We start from the raw sequence: 16,917 nt of genomic DNA, 5'->3' as shown, positions 1-16,917 counted from the left end.
TTTACCACTGCTGTGTCATATATATTTGTCTTCACAGAAGCACTCAAAAGGACAGACCCTGATGGATATGGTGTGTGAGCACCTCAACTTGCTGGAGAAGGACTACTTTGGTCTGACCTTTGCCGACACAGACACCCAGAAGGTCAGTGAATTGTGTTCCACAATAACTTAGTTGGACATTTCAGTGCATAAACACGGTGCTAACAAAACAATCTGTATTCCTCTCACTTGTTTGCTGGGTCGAGTCTCTCAGGGGTGTACTATTCATCATTCAAAATGAATGGAAAATGGAAATTTCCATGCTCAGTCTGGGTCTGGACAAAAGGCAATTGAAAAACTTGTGCAGTAGGAGAAAAGATGAAAAAATCTCTCATCTACTCTTTGCAAGATGCAAAAATTAAATTTAGTTATATGAAAATATTGCTCAGAAGCAGAGCTCTTATGGAGGCTGAAATAATCTCATTGGTCGGGTTAAACCTCCATTGACTGAAGCCAAGAGCCGCAGTTTATCAGGAAAATTTGAATAGAGAAGAAGAAAAGTTTGGTCAAAATGATTTCACTGACTTCTTTTTGTCTATCTTTCATAGACAAGGCAATTTAGAATAGAGGCAGGCAAGCTTACTAGTCTACCTTTAGTATATATCTTAAAGCAGGGTTTAACTTTAAGATCAGCCAGACTAATTCAATTCATGTAATATGTCAGTATGGCTAAAATTCATTTTTTGGTTTGTAGTGAAAGTGCAGGAGGCTTGGTTCATTCAAATTGTGGAAAAAAGTTGCACTTAATGCTGGTGGTATCTAGCCATATATGGATTCATAACATTAGCATGTATTTGGAGTTGGATTTCAGGCCATTTCACAGATTTAGGTCTAAGTTTACTCTTAGTTAGTTAGTTAGTTAGTTAGTTAGTTAGTTAGTTAGTTAGTTAGTTTACCTTTTCTTCTAGCTCTGTTTTGGTTTCCACCAACTCTAGAAAAACAAATGTTTCTCTTGTGGCTATATGCTCACTGGCTAGCTAGTATTAGGTTTACTGTATCAATAGCAGAGTTTTTTTCATTAGAAACAATGCTGATGAGAGCAGTAAGAGTAAACCAGAACAGTAAAGTTGTAGGCCATAAAACCAAAACAATGAGCTGAAAGTTGCTGGGAACTGCAGAGTTGGGTTGGTTACTATGAGAGGCTCCTTTGCCATTACATTTCATAATTTTTTCCATTGTTAATGTGAAAGTATTGATTAGTACAAGTTTTAAATCATTAACTGCAACATGTCTTTCAAGAAAAAATGTCTTGATTACCCTGGAAAATCCACAAACCTCACTTTGAACCGTATTCATTGGAACTACTTTCTACTGAAGCAATAGTCCTGTATGAAAATTGTTGACAGTTCTGCCCAAAATCTCAGAAACAGATATCTCAAAATCTGGCCACATAAAGATAGATACTACCACAGGTAAATATTTTTTTTGTAATTTTGCTGAAATCACCCTTTAACTTAGCGTTAGCTTCCATAGTGTTAGCTTCCTCCTTTTTCACCTCTTGTGTGTTACCCTGGACTTTAGTCCAACCACTGTTTCATTCTTTGTTTCTTTGCTATGTCCTTTGAAGTGTGATTATTTCTGCTTCTGATGAATGTGTACATACATTAAACTCCGATAGTTCATTTTAATTAGAATGTCTGTCTGAATATGTTTCCCTCTGATCTTTGTTGATTTGTTCTAAAGTGCACAGACCAGACATATTATGTAATAATGTGATTGACACTGAACTGATGGGTCCTAGCTGTCAGCTTACATGAAGCTCTTTGTTGAATGTGGGTTTTGATTGATGCAAACCTCCCTAAGGGCAGGTATGTGATTGTACCACAGGCTACAGAGGAACTTCCTGCCTTTTGAAGATAGGAAAGATGACAAGAATAAGTCTCTTTTAACATCTGGAGCATATTCTCTGTCCGATTCATCAGCTTGTGCACGCTTTGTTAGCTCACATGTTGGGACTTGATGCGTGTCTGATGGATTGAGCGTAATCTCCTCCTATTTGGACAGGTTAACTGGGGTGTTTGAGAGGTAAACAGGCTTGAACTACAAATATTTTCCTCTCTCCCAAGTGTAGGTAAGGTTACAGTGTAGATCAATATGACAGGCTCTTCAAAGACAGGCTTATCAGAACGCAGCTCAAGCCTACTTTCTGGGGTCATTGCTGATTGGTAGACCAAACAAGCCTGAGAATTGGAATGTCATTTCAGATGTCCTTTCTCTGTCTCAGTTGGGGGAACAAGAATTTAATCTTTGCTCTTCAGAAGGACATTTATTCGGTATAATTGCTTTATGAACTAAGGTTGCAAAAGCAAGAGTTAAGCCTTGAAGACTCAGTGATTAAAAGTTCCTCCTGCTTTTCTGCAGAGAAAAGCTAAGCAGCAGAGAGTGCCTTATTAATTGAGTGCTCTTTTGGCCTTGGCTGATATAAGATATATCCAGGGGCACGATAAATGCCAGCGGCTCATTAAAGTCTTTAGCAGCCTGATTAAACACTGGAGGAGTATGTGTATTTGTGGCTGTATATGTGGGTGTGTGTATGTGTGTGTATGGGAAGGCCCAGTTCAAATTGCCAGAGCTGCTTGCAGTTTGCCCATGATGGCCACAGGATTGTACTGTGTTGTATCAACCTTTCATACTCCTGATTCCACTCTGACTGATGTGATACCAGCTGCCAGAAAGACTGTCAGCGTTAATAAGCAGCTGCTGTGTGGTATTCAGGTTAGTGAAGATCACTGTCATTTCTCTGAACCACAGGCAACACAGAAATGTTTCATGCTGCAAACACCTGTTTATATGTTTTTTGTAAGAGCAAAGATCAAAGTAACAAATTAGATTAACTCCAATAACTGCAAGTGAGTAACCTTCTTTGTCTGCCTATACTTCTTTTTGCTCACGTGTTTTAATTAGATTTATATGTTTAGCCGTCCTGTGACCCGTCAGTGTCACAGGTACGCAATGCCTGTTGGTTGGTCCACCACTTTGGTCCTGAATGAAATATCTAAGCAACTCCTGCTCCAAAGTCCAGACAAACACTTCTACCGACTATTGTGATCCTCTGAGTTTTCACATCCCAGTGGAATATCTCCACATTTTACAGATGGATTGGCACAAGATTTTGTACAGACATTCATGGTTTCCAAACAATGTATCCCAATGATTTTGGTGATTTGTGGTTATATGTGAAATTTTTCCACATTTATTGGATGACTTGCAATGAAATGAATTGTAATGGCTTTGGTAAACCTTTTAACTTTTCATGTAGCACCATCATCTTTTCAATTTTTAAATCATCCAATTCTTTGGTTTAAGACTAAATACCTGCAAAGCTAAAAACAAAGCACATTGCTATACTGTTTTTTGGTAGCAACTGTTAACATGCTAACACACGAAACTAAGAATGTGAACATGTCAAACATTATACCTGCTAAGCATCAACATGTAACCATTGTCAGTGTGAGCGGGTATCATGCTGAGGTTAGCCTTTATCTTTAAACACCACCACATGGCTGTTGGCATGGCAGTCCTGTTGAATGTATGGTACATTTTTATAACTTAGACATTGCATCATTGGGTAAAAAGCTTTGTAGGGCCTCTATGAGCATGGGACTGAAAACAGGACAATTGTAAATGTGTTGTAATGTTATATTTTTTACTTTATTGATGCATTTTGAAATTCTTCTTCAGGATCTGGGTTGATCCCATTCTGAGTGAAAGATTGAAACCTATACCAACTGAGTATGTCTTCATATGGTGCTTTCACATACCATGGCAACTTCAACAAGGTGATAACTTTAAATAAGGTGCTACTGAATGTCCACCATATATATTGTGGCCCGTAAAGGTTGACAATGATTGAAGGACACAGGATCAAATTTTAAGATTTCTTGACTAAATCTCCAAAACACTCCTGATGAGTATATTTGAAGACACAGTTGTCGCATTAGATTTTTGAGGTTTGGCTGTAGCCCCTCCAAATATAGAACGCCCAAATAGTAATAAAGCCAGGTTATTTTCTGGTTAATTTCAATATCAAGTCAACCCTTTAATACTGATTGTTAAGCAGCTGTTAAAAATGCAAAAAAATATTTGCTTTTATAGGTTATTTAACCTTTTACTTATTTTGCTGCAAAGAAAAGGTAAAGCTGGGCATTTTAACCTTTAAGTGTTCTGACAGAAGGAAAGTGATACATTCCGCAGTCCCAAAACGTGCAAGTTCATCTAGTTTCAAATTGGATGTAGAAGGAACAGCATGTGAGGAGACCTATGTATTATGGCTTATGGCCCTCATCAGGCCCATTGAGGACCTCTTAATAATCTCAATTAATGGGTTTTTATAGTGGTATTTTATTAGTTCTTAAATATTTCCAAATCTTATAGATGTGTTTTTATAATGTATCTCATTTCTGTTTCTATTTTTATTTTATCTTGCTTTTACATTTTTAAGACACTTATAATAAATATATATAACACTTTGTGAAGGGTTTTCAAAGGTTACTACAATCAAGACACACATTTTGGGTGAAGACCTCCCCTATACCACCTTGTGTACCTCTTCATAGATGCACATCTCCTGGTACACAGTGAGCCTGATGAAGGCGACAAGCTGAAATACACTGGTGTCACAATAAATTTGCTCTATATACTACACGTGTTGCTGCAGTTATGACCTCTTGAGATATGATCCAGTCACACCTGAAAACATAAACTGACAACCAATAAAAATAATTTGGGAATGTCGATAAGGAGTTGTATTAAATCTTTGGATTGATTTGCACTTAATTTGACAAAGGTTTAGAAGAAAAATCCTGTTGCTACTTTATAGTAATTGGAAGGGTTGTCATTTCTAAGGAAATCAACTTGGAGTACATTACAGATATAAGGGTTTTTGAAGTATCACAGGGGACCAATAGTGTAATAAGAGGATGAATAGGCAATGGGAGATTCCATGGAATCCCATAAACCTTCAGAGGTAAAAGAAGTATGATGAACCTGGTAAAGCAAAAGATGGATGACTTCAACTTCCAAATAGTTAAGAATAATTTTAATAGGGAAAGAATACTACAGGGAAATATTTACTCTCTCCATTGCTTTCTGCGTGTTGCTGGGCCTCGAAACAGCATGATTTACAGCTGCTGACAAAAGAGAGTCCACCTCACCACTGATGATATGCCAGAATGCCAGAAATTGGCTTCCTCTAGGTAAAGGAGTTCATTGCACTATCAGATGTGATGAGATCAGATAGGTAACTGTCTACCAGTGATTTTGCAACACAATGAAGAAACAGATGCTTGAATTAAATCTGCTCTCTGTCTGAATGGCTCAGCAGGGGAGGGCTCAGTTTCTTTGTTTAACCACATGGAGCGGCTTTCATTAGGAACACTGACAGCAATTAGAGCAAAATGTGACGCCAGGGTATGCATTAGCCATGTTTTCAGTCTGCCCTGTGTGACTTCTGCCTTCGGTCTTTCAGAACTGGTTGGACCCTTCCAAGGAGATCAAGAAGCAGATGCGCAGTAAGTGTCTTTTCCAAGTAGCTGAAATGATAAATATTTTAAAATTTGATAATTAAATCTGTAAATCAGATTTGTTGGCACATGAACTGATGCAAAGGTTTTTGTTAACCTGATAGATACAATTTGATTCATTGACTTGCAATGATGATATTGTACATATTTCCTAAGACAAACATGATAGTCAACCCTCCAGCTCTCATCCTACTCTCTCCTCAGACTCTCTGTGGCACTTTGCCTTTGCAGTCAAGTTCTACCCTCCAGACCCCTCCCAGCTCACTGAGGATATTACCAGGTACAATACACACACACTCCTAAAGTATCAACAGTTGCAACTCCTCTGTGCTGTCAGATGCTCTTCAGAGTTATTTCCTTTTTCATTTTCGTAAAGACAAGTTTACATGAAAGTATTTTCACAGTTTACATGGCATATTTGCCCTCGTGTCAAAGCAACCCAAATCCCTCTCTCCTCTGTGAGGAGTAGACCTGGAATGCTACTAACTACCATGGATTACCTATGCTGAATACTCGTTGGAGCTTGTCCTGGCTCAGGCTTGTTTGACTGCCAACACCTTCCTCCCCTTTTGTCTCATCTGACAGATACTACCTGTGTCTGCAGCTGAGGGATGACATGCTGTCAGGTCGACTGCCGTGCTCGTTCGTCACTCACGCCCTCCTGGGCTCCTACACTGTCCAAGCCGAGCTGGGAGACTACGACCAGGATGACCACGGCTCTGACTACGTCAGCGATTTCCGCTTTGCCCCCAATCAGACACGCGAGCTGGAGGAGAGGGTGATGGAGCTGCATCGAAACTACAAGTACTGGACATATTGTTATTTAAATCAGAATTTAATGTGTCCACAAATCTCCCGGGATGATGGGTTGATGAGTTTTCCGTTCGACAACACTCCATCATGCATATGGCTGATAGATGCCCTCACATTACTGGCCCATCTGCCATTGAGATGTACAGAGTGCGAGTCTTGCCAGTGTGAGAGCACTTTTTCGGTTAGAGGGCCTTCAACACACTCTGATTTGGCATTGCTTTTTGGCATACGACCAAACATAATGCTTGTGGGGACGGATGCAAGGAATTTAGAGGTTAACATATCAAGCATATTATTAAGATAATTCACCTCCCACTGTGCAAGATTATGGGCTTATTATTTAAGAAAGCCTGTTGATGTTGGTTACAGATATTATCATTATTCTGCCCACAGGGGGATGACTCCCGCAGAGGCTGAAATTAACTTCTTGGAGAATGCGAAGAAACTGTCCATGTATGGTGTGGACCTCCATCATGCTAAGGTTGGCTCCTCCAAAAGTTATTTTAATTTGCATGAAAGTAGAGTAGGTTTCAAGGATGCATACGGTGTTGCTTATGAATACTTTCTGCTCTCCCTTGTTTGCTGCAGGATTCTGAAGGGATTGACATAATGCTGGGTGTCTGTGCCAATGGCCTGCTGATTTACCGTGATAGGCTGCGGATCAACCGTTTTGCCTGGCCAAAGATCCTTAAGATCTCTTATAAGAGGAGCAACTTTTACATCAAGATACGACCTGGAGAGGTATGCAGTATAGTGAAAGATAATTAAAGGGGCACTATATCGATTTGACATATTAAAATTCATTGACAATTCATGGTTAGTGCTGCTCAACAAAAACGGTTGTTTAATGCCATCTGTAGCTTTGGAGCGTTGTCAAGTCTGAGAAAATAACCCAAATGATCATAGTGATGATGAGATTATAGTGATGTCATCTAGGTTATCTGGTTTTAGGCTTGGAGACTAAAAATTTATAAAAGAAAGCCTGCGGTAAAAACTGGTGTTTTAAAGATGTGATTGTTAACTAAAGGTCAGGATATCTTGGCCTCTAACTTGACTTGACTATTTCTTAAAATCTGTCTCTTCCTAGTTGCCCAATGTTTTTGAAATGCAATACTAAATCACTGGTGCAGTCTATCTAAGGGATAGTTCAACATTTTTGGAAATATGCTTGTTCGTTTTCTTGCTGAAAGTTAGATGAGAGAAGTGGTACCAATCTCATGTCTGTGTGGCAAATATGAAGCTTTAGCCAGCAGCCTGTTAGCTTAGCTTATCTTAAATACTGGAAGTGTAGAAACGACAACCTGGGGTTTTACAGCTTCCTGGAGTCTCCACAGGTTGCATGTCAACCTCACAGTTATGACTCCAGGGAATCAATGCACATGTCCTGCACATAACCCCTAGTAGAACAATAACTTGTTCTTTTTACATTGATTTTCTTAAGGATTCAATAAATGACAAATCAAATGTCAATTATTGAGCTTTAGAGGTGCTGGTAGGCAGATTTTGTTACCTTTGGAGTGAGCCAGGCTAACCATCTCCTGGCTCCAGCTACCAATTTAATGTACAGACCTGAGAGTGGTATCAATCTTATCTAACTCTAAGCACGAAAGCGAGTAAGGGTATTTTCCCAAAATTGAACTATTCCTTTAAGCCATTACCTCACATTTTGAACACAACAATAGCTGATGTTCTGTTACAGCCGTTACAGAAGAAATGAATGTGTGGTCAGTTAAGCTGAGCAGAAGACTGTAAATCCTCTGCCTTATACCTCCAGCCTTGCTTTTCTGCACGGTCAGGATCTACAGTGTATTCTCGCCCTTCTCGTTGTGCTTTGCAGCTCTGCAGCTTATCCTCCATGCTGAGCCTCAGTGTGACAGGCTGTCTGGGCCAGACCCAGTCAAGTGACAGAGCCGCACAGTGAGCCTGTGATCGAGCCAAATAAAGAGACCTTTTAACAGAGCTGCTGCAGCTGCAGCCAGAATAGAGGGATAAAGAGTGTAAATATAGAGCCATGAAATAGTTTTCCTCCCAATTGCTCCCAGTGCCAGTTACTCCTCCTCTGCCTTGATCGGCTCTTTTTGTCAAGTTTGCAAAATCCATGTTGTAATGGTCTAAATGGGTTTGGTTATGTATTGACATATACACATTTTGGCAGTTGTGTTTATGCAAGCACAAAGCAAAGACCGCTTTATTGATTGCGTTCAGTGTTCATGTAGATATTAGATGTAGTAAATGTACTGCAATTTTTATGCAGTAATAGGTTGCCCTAAACTATAGTCCACCAAGAAGTACTTAGGTGGCCTTCAGCAAAACAGACTACACATCTCTTTTTTCACATTTCTCACTGTCTCCCTGTTCTCTCTCCCCTCTAGTACGAGCAATTTGAAAGTACAATCGGTTTTAAGCTTCCCAACCACAGAGCTGCCAAGAGGCTGTGGAAGGTCTGCATTGAGCATCACACTTTCTTCCGGTAAGAATTGATCTGCTCACGTGGTTTGAAAGTTTCCTGTTCAATGCGTATCAAGGCAATCAAATGACTTCCATGTATACAGCTTCATCAGGTGCAGCCAACCTCAGTTCATAGTACAGTGCTTTGTTAAACATGCAGTAGCCTCTCATGGCCACCTTGACTTCACTAGTGATCCAGATTCAGCTTTACAGGAGTGTGCGGGAGCTATAAGGAAACATTTCACACATACAAGGACTGAATGAAAATACTCACTACTTAGCTAGCCTGCAAGAGTCTTTCACACTTCTGGATGTTTATACTATGTTGAAAGAAGGATCAGCTTCAGCCTGAAGGTGTCAAGATTTAAGTTAAGCAGCACTTTTTTTTTTTTCATCTCAGAAGTTAGCTTAACAGCCAGTTCCAGTGTTCGCCGTACTTCCTTTACCAAGCTGCTTTTTGCTATATGGTAAAGTATGGTACAGTATGTGGTCAAGAATGTTCACCATAACTATCTCTGTTTCCACAGGTTGGTATCTCCAGAGCCTCCTCCTAAGGGCTTCTTGGTGATGGGTTCCAAGTTTCGATACAGTGGGAGGACACAGGCTCAAACCAGACAGGCCAGTGCGCTTATAGACCGGCCTGCTCCACACTTTGAGCGTTCCACCAGCAAGAGGTACCTGCTGTCCAGGAGCTTGGATGGAGGTAAGAGCCACAGTAGTACCTTTGCTTTGCTTTCTTGCCCGTAGATGGTTAGCTTAGCTTAGCATAAAGACATGAAGCAGAGGGAAACAGCTAGTTTGGGTCTGGCTGAAGGTAAAAACATCCACATAACAGCATCTCTAACGCTCACTAATTTGCTTGTCATATTTATTTGTTTAAACCATGCAAAAACCAAAGTGGAAAAACGACAAATTGTGGTTTTACGGGGGGTTATTTGGCAGACTATTTCTTGGTGCAAGAAGTCACAGCGCCTGGCCAAGAAATAGTCCTGCACACACATTTTTATATTTCATATTTTATATTTGGACAGAGCCAGGCCAGCTGTTTCCCTCTGCTTCAAGTATCTATGCTAAGCTAAATTAATCATCTGAAGCTTCATGTTTGAAAGACGGATATGAGAGTGGTGTCAATCTTCTCCCCTTACTCTCAAAAATGAAAGGCAATGAGCGTATTTCCGGAAATGTCAAACTATTACTTTAAAAACCCACATCAGATTAACTCGTCTGATTTGGCACTCCCATAATAATTCAACTCTTGTTACTCGCAGAGTTCTCTAGGCCAGTCTCAGCCATGTGTGAGAACCACGATGGCCTTTCTCACCGCAGCATTAGTGAACAGCATCACCTCCACAGCCCGTCTGTGGACGAGCAGGAGACTGAGCTGGAGCCCAGTTTGGAGCAGGATGAGGAGGACAAGGACCAAGAGCGGAGCCAGGAGCCAGAGCAGGACAAAGATGACGACGGCAATGTCACTCCAAGCAGGAAGAAAGAGATCATGGTAGTAAAGACTGTCACAAACTATGACTTTTTATGAATTTCAATTGCTATTAAGTTTCTTAAAATTACGGAAAGTCCAAATATATAGAACTTCAGTCAACTGGAATACAACTCCGACCCTGGTGCAGGGACACCAGGGACTACAGGGGTGCTGATGTAAATACGTGCAGTGCAATCTCCTCAGGCCAATTGAAGCTTATCCAACAGGGGCATATCGCTGTGGTGCCTTTGGTGGATTTAGCATTTACTAACTCTTCTTCTTTCACTCCTATTCACTCAGGCTTCTATGCTTACACTGCACTGCTTATAAATCCCGCTAACAGCTTTACAGTTTTTAACCCTTCCTCATCATGCTGAGAGATACTAAGACCTAGCCCTCAGTTGCTAACATGCTTTTTCTGTTTTTTAACTCTTGCTGGCGATAAGGAGGAGGCTGGGTCACCAGTTGACAGTAAACAGGAGGTATTTAGTGTCTGGTGATTTGGTCTCTGTCTGTCTGTCTGGCTGTCTGTCTTGTCTGTCTGTATACATGTCTTTGTCCATCCATCTTCTATTCTTTCTGTCAAATTGTTTCTCCCGCTGTCTCCCTGTCTTCCAATGGGTTTGTCTCTTACTGTGGCTGTTAACTAAGTTATCATTGAAAAAACTGTGCTGCATTACACCACATAAACAAGTGATACTGCAAAGGTTGTGTTTGGATGTATTTGTCATAATTAAGCATCCCAGCAAACATTTAACACACAGTGATTGGTACAGCGTGGACAGTGTTGAACTGAAACACTGATTTTCCACAACATGATACAATGAAAAAGTCTTAACAGAAAGAAATATAGACACCTCAACTTTTATTTTGGATAGTATATTTGCATATCATATTAATATCTATTTAAGTCCGAAATGTTTACTGGGATGTATTTTTAAATAATTTCCAAAGTTGTTTTGGCATGGTATCAAATAGCCAAATCTAGCCTTGCAGTCTGTCTGGCTGTATCCCTTACTGACTTACCTTCTACTATCCTGTCTCTGCATCTGACCTTGTTCCTACACTCTCTGACTCCGCACTCTTGACCTCTGACCCCTCTCGTGCTCACCCATTCTGTTGCCCCAACTCAGCTCTCTCAGTTGGACCAGGAGGCCACTCCTCGGCACAAACAGGAGGTACAGGTTCCTGTCTTCGGTTCTTGTGCTTTTTCCTGTGTGTGCTGCTGTTCCTCTGCACCTCTAGTCTTTGAATTTGAAACATCTGGCAGCCATGAGCACAGAATGCTTTTAAGTTTAGCTTTGCTCCAGTGAAACACCTCTTTCTTGTAGTTAAGAGCCCTGCATGTTCTTCACTATTTTGGAATGTTCTGCTCTGTCCAGTGGTGGAGGAAGCACTCAGATGCTTTAGTTAAATAAAGGTATTGGTACAACAATAAAAAAATACTCCATTAAAAGTTAAAGTCCTTCATTCAAGTACATTTAGTTAATAGTAGAGAAGAATTTTCGGTAAAATGTGCTTAAAGAATCAAAAATAATAGTACTCGTTCTTCAGAAAAAATGGGCCCTTTGACAGAGGGATTATGTTCAGTGTGAATCCGAATCTCTCTGCCTCTAATTGGCTCTTTCCATAGACTTTATTAGCGTTCAGCAAAATTTTAAGCACCCAGTGATGTTGAAAAATGCAACTGAACAGCAGTATTCACCATATCTGCAAGAAAAAATTGGGTTTGTCGACAGCCAGGGTAATGAAGAACAGACATTTGCATTTAATTAATGTGTGGACAATCTATCCAGACATGTTTTATTTTATCATCTACTGTATGTAAATAATGATCAAGACAGGTAATAGAAAAAGTATTACAATTATCAAGAATAGTGAAAAACGTGTTGCACATTATTTTATGGTTAAATAAAAATGAATAAGGAACCCTACATAGGGAAAAAAATATTACCAGTGCATTAAAATGAACCATAAGCTAACTGCATTTTTGCTAGCCCTATCTAAAGGCCCTGAAAACCGATTTTCTCAATCAACTTTATACTATAAGCTATGGGGTTCCACATGAACACATTGTTTTTTTGCCAAAGTTAGAACAGTTTAGGTTATTTCATATAAGGGATTTAGTTCTTTTTTGTTTGGTCACAGCTCTTCTTGCTGCTTTAAAGTGGGCAGGACCATTGGAAAATGGTGAAGTCACGTATTCCTGTGCACCAATAGGATATAGCAACATTTGAATTGAAATTGAATGTTAAAGTGTTAAAAAACAATAAATACGTTTTTTTCCAAACATTAGAAATAATAATTTAATATTATAGAGAAATACTTAATCTGATTTGACTTGAAACCACGTTTTCAGAGGGTTTAAGACACTTTATCTTATCATCTATAACACTGTTAGATTTTTAGTGTGATACATAAATGCTTAAGCTGCATTTAACTGGTCATTTAACTTGTAGCTGGTCAAGGCGGGCTAGTTGTAACTACTTTATATACTGTCAGGTAGATTAGTGGTTCCTACCTTTCCAAAATATACATTTGAGGGGTCGCACATAATAAATACAGCGTAATAAATTTTTGGACTTTTCTCTCATCTTTGCTTTCTTGTGAAATATTTGATTATTTGAGTCATAGACATTAAAAATGTTACAATGGGCCCCAACTAGACTCTTCTTTTTTATAATGAGTCACAAGCCAAAAATGTTGGGGGTTCTCCCATGGGAGATTTTGGACCAATGTTTTAGACAGCACGCTCGACCACCATCGTCAAAACACCAAATGAGGGAATATGTTTTGGAGGAATGGGGTTCCATCCCTCGAGGAAAAATTCCAGAGACTTGAAGAATCAATGGCCACGGCATTGAAGCTATTCTGGTGGCTCATGGTGCCCCAACACCTTGCTAAGACACTTAATGCTGGTTTTTCCTTTAATTTCTTACCAGTCTGTATAGCTGTCAGATAAATGTAGTTGAATCAAAAGTATGATAATTCCTTTTGACATGTGTGGAGTGGAAGTATAAAGTAGCAGAAAATGCAAGTAAAGTACCAGTACCACTAAATTGTAGTTAAGTACAGTACTTGAGTAAATCTTTTTAGTTACTTTCCACCACTAATTGTCATCACTCCAAAAATGAACAACATAAATGCCGAATTTTAATGAGCAAACAATATTAAAAGATGTTGCATATTCATATCTTCACTAAATCTACTTTGCAGTGATTGCCTTGATTGTCGTGTTCATTTGTGTCTTAAAAACTCATTCAGTTGTAACTACAATTGCTCTTTAGCTGTTATAATGTCTGTAAGTGTAAGCGGTTCACATGATATCCTCTCCTGTGTATATGCAATATTATCTGTTATCATCTTGTTCAATTGTGCATATGAGATGACAATGTGTGACGTGTTGAGGAAAAGGATGTTGATGGCCTGCTAATGCATGCACTTATATCTTGTTTTCTTTCTTTCACCTGTCAGTTTCTGGATAAGTCTCAGGATGTCTTGCTGAAGCACCAGGCTAGCATCAACGAGCTGAAGAGAGCCCTGAGGGAACCCAACAGCAAGCTGATGAACCGCGAGAAGCGTCTGTCCGCCTCCTCCCCGATTGGCACACCAGAGAAGAAGGCTGTGAGTAGGGGCTGGGTGTGGAAGAATTGGGGGGGGGGGGTTCTGTGGTCTTTAAGGTTCGCTATCCGGAAACCTCCAATGCATAACATTCCATTAAAGGACATTGATATCCCTGTCTGGCCACTGTCATGTGGAATCCCTCTTTTTGCCGCTTGACTTGAGGCAAAGCAGGGCATATTTTCATCACATGGAGACACTTGTTTTACGAGCTTTTTGTGTTCTCTTATCATTGTCTTTGAATATTTCAAGTCTGAACGATATACTGTACTGGTATAGCTGTAAATAACAGAGCAAGTGAGCATGATTGGTGAAGGTAGTTATGGTTACTCAATTTTTTCCTACTGGCAGTTCAAACAGGTATCTCCTGTGCAAATAATATTACCGCTCACGGGAACAAACATAAACATCTGCAGTTTATTCTAAGATGTGTGTATAATGAAGTGCATTCTACCTGTCTCTGGTGCACCAGAATAATTCTGATAATATCTCAGAGGTACTTGAAGATGACTGACAAATGGCACAGAAGGAAACATCTTGATGAGATTAGTTTCAAGATGTATTAGAGATTTACTCAATGCGAGGCACTTGAGAAATAGTCATCAGTTATCTTTTTTTCTTCCTTGATTGCATAACAGTAACACTTTTCTTTATGCCAGATCACGAAAGCTCATGACCTTGATCAAATATTGGTAATTAGGCTATAAAAGATGCAGCACACAGAATTTAGTCTTCAAATAGAATAGTGTCTCAATCCAGGGAACAGCGAGTGAAGGGGTGGGGCATTATTCTATTTGACTGACAGTTGAAGGCTGGGAAAGTCTTGGTGCTCTTGACTGTTTCCAAGAGACTGAGACAAACTCAGCTGGTACTAGTTAAAGTAGTTAAAGAAAAACAATATTACTCTGAACAATAAAACAAGAAAAACCATATTACTCTGATTTGATTATGTGGATCTGGCGGCTGTCAGGTACATGTGATTGCATGTTTTTAGTTTGAAGTTAATTAAAAAGTTCTTTACAGAATAACTTGGTTAAGTCCTGTCAGCACTGATTCTTTCTGCCTTTCCCATTTTCTCCCTTTTGCATGAAGTTGAGCATCTTACTAATTTACTTCCTCATTTCCAGTCTGAGCTCTAACAGCTGTTCTTCATTCTCTTTAAACTCTCAACTCTTCCTTGTGTTGGCCAGTTGGTGGGCCGAGCAGTGGGAAAGGACCCTGTTAACAGCCTGTCTGTTGAGGGTTTCGTCCAGAAGAGTCTGGTGACTTCACCTGAGGTTGCAAATCTCTCACTCTTCCTCTTTCATGATACATTTTGGTATTTATAGCATTTGTGTTTGGTGACTCACGTGTATTTTTTAAGAAAATACAACCACATATTATACGATTACTTCCTAAATGCAAATGCATGTTTACCAAATGGCCACTATGTACCGGTTGTACATTTTATTCCCTTATCTGTGGTTCAAATGATTGTGTAGATTTAATTATCTGCAGCAGCTGTGCTTGGCATGTCTAACTGTGTTTAATCTATACCAACATATAGGGCTCTGAGGAGTGGGTATTGATTGAAAAACAAGAAACTTATCAACCAGACCATGACTGGAAGGCAGAAGAAAAGAACAAATCTCTCACATCTGATTCCTCGTGGGAGAAAAAGGAGCTGGAAAAAGAGATAGATCTTACCAAGATGATACATAAAGAGGTAACAGGGTATGACAGAAAGGAAATGAAAAGCCATATTGATGAATTTCCATCGAAATCGTCCAGTGATGCAGATGTATGCTCTGAATTTTGGCCGACTAACAAAAGTCGTTTTGTGGTTCAGTTATCTGAGGATGCAGACTCGTTTCAGGAGAAACATAAAAGTAAACCATCTCAAGCCTCAGTCCCTGAGGCAAACAGTGATGTGGCCCCGGGCTCGCAACAGATAAAGGAACACACAGCTTCTAAACAAAGGAAAAAGAGGAGACCCCAGAGCTTAAACCTGGGAATGCCTGCAGAGCTCATTTACAGTAAAGGAGGCAGTGATTCTTCTGGAGAAGAAATTGAGGGCTCAGACTCGGACATTAGTCCAGAAAAAACATCTCAAACAGAAATTCATTGTGAATCATCCCAAGTGGTGGTGAAGAAAGATGATCAGGGATCAGGAAAAGATCACTCTGTCAGGGTATATAAAGACAGCAAACTGGAGGAAATCTCAACAGGAGAAAGCAGAGAGATCTCTGCTCAAGGCACAGAGCAGGTAAAGAGAAAAGTGAGTCAGGTCGGAACAACAGATATAGACTTAGGCTCAGTGAACGGACCTGGAAAGTTAGAACATGATAGTTCATTAGCAGGTATTAAAGGAGAATGTGTGATGAAGGTACGAGGGAAGGGCCTTATTGACAACAAAGAGCTAGCAGAGGTAAAACTGCGACAGGTCAGGACACACGAAAGGAAGATCAGTAGTTCTGGGGCAGAGGATATTGAGGGTTTCATGGGAGAAAGAGGTCAGAGGACATCTTTCCATCGACTGTCAGGCAGCAGCTACCAGTCTGAAATCACCAGAATTGTTCCTCTCAAGCCTGAGCGGTCCAAGAGCGTAGCGTGTAAGGATGAAAGGGACAGAACACCACAGGATGACCCCACTCAGGTCATCAGAAGAGAATACCGCTGGTCGGTCGGCTCTCCGGAGGGATCCTCAGACCTCAACTGGACTGATGTCTCCACACTACATTCAGCATTTGCAGCAGATCTGGAAGGCATTGCTAAAACAGAGCAACCTGATGACAGCTATCCGATTGGTAGAGGACCTACAGAGAGTCAGTCATTCGGCTCCAAGATTTCAGCGCTTCCCAAAATGGCCCCCCCAGCCCCGCCAGTGAAAACACAGAAGGCCAGGGAGTCTGGACTAATACTGCGGAACAGTCGAAATGTGGCCAGGGACCCGAGCCTGGATGCAGCCAAGAAGAGACACTCGGTAACTCTGCTTGGCATCTGCTATTCAGTCATTGG

General features: G+C 40.2%; 1 protein-coding gene across 11 annotated transcripts in view; it reads left to right on the top strand.

Annotated features, from left to right (window-relative positions):
* The window catches only part of LOC120807421 (band 4.1-like protein 1), an 81,440-nt gene that overhangs the window by 53,243 nt on the left and 11,280 nt on the right, over positions 1–16,917 (top strand). For 8 of the 11 annotated variants that reach the window (XM_040159436.1, XM_040159445.1, XM_040159444.1 and 5 more), the window contains 12 exons: positions 38–142; positions 5,507–5,549; positions 5,766–5,841; positions 6,147–6,365; positions 6,768–6,855; positions 6,963–7,115; positions 8,747–8,844; positions 9,350–9,525; positions 10,091–10,320; positions 13,774–13,923; positions 15,111–15,197; positions 15,467–15,625. In XM_040159436.1, the coding sequence (XP_040015370.1) occupies positions 38–142; positions 5,507–5,549; positions 5,766–5,841; positions 6,147–6,365; positions 6,768–6,855; positions 6,963–7,115; positions 8,747–8,844; positions 9,350–9,525; positions 10,091–10,320; positions 13,774–13,923; positions 15,111–15,197; positions 15,467–15,625 (1,584 nt within the window). The remainder of the gene's footprint in view (positions 1–37; positions 143–5,506; positions 5,550–5,765; positions 5,842–6,146; positions 6,366–6,767; positions 6,856–6,962; positions 7,116–8,746; positions 8,845–9,349; positions 9,526–10,090; positions 10,321–13,773; positions 13,924–15,110; positions 15,198–15,466; positions 15,626–16,917) is intronic. The other 3 variants (XM_040159446.1, XM_040159443.1, XM_040159442.1) reach the window with 2 other exon arrangements.

The sequence above is a fragment of the Xiphias gladius genome, chromosome 21 (genome assembly GCF_016859285.1).
Source record: "Xiphias gladius isolate SHS-SW01 ecotype Sanya breed wild chromosome 21, ASM1685928v1, whole genome shotgun sequence".
NCBI classification, from domain to species: Eukaryota; Metazoa; Chordata; class Actinopteri; order Istiophoriformes; family Xiphiidae; genus Xiphias; species Xiphias gladius.
The sequence above is the reverse complement of the archived record's forward strand: the minus strand, read 5'-3'. Positions and strand labels throughout refer to the sequence as shown.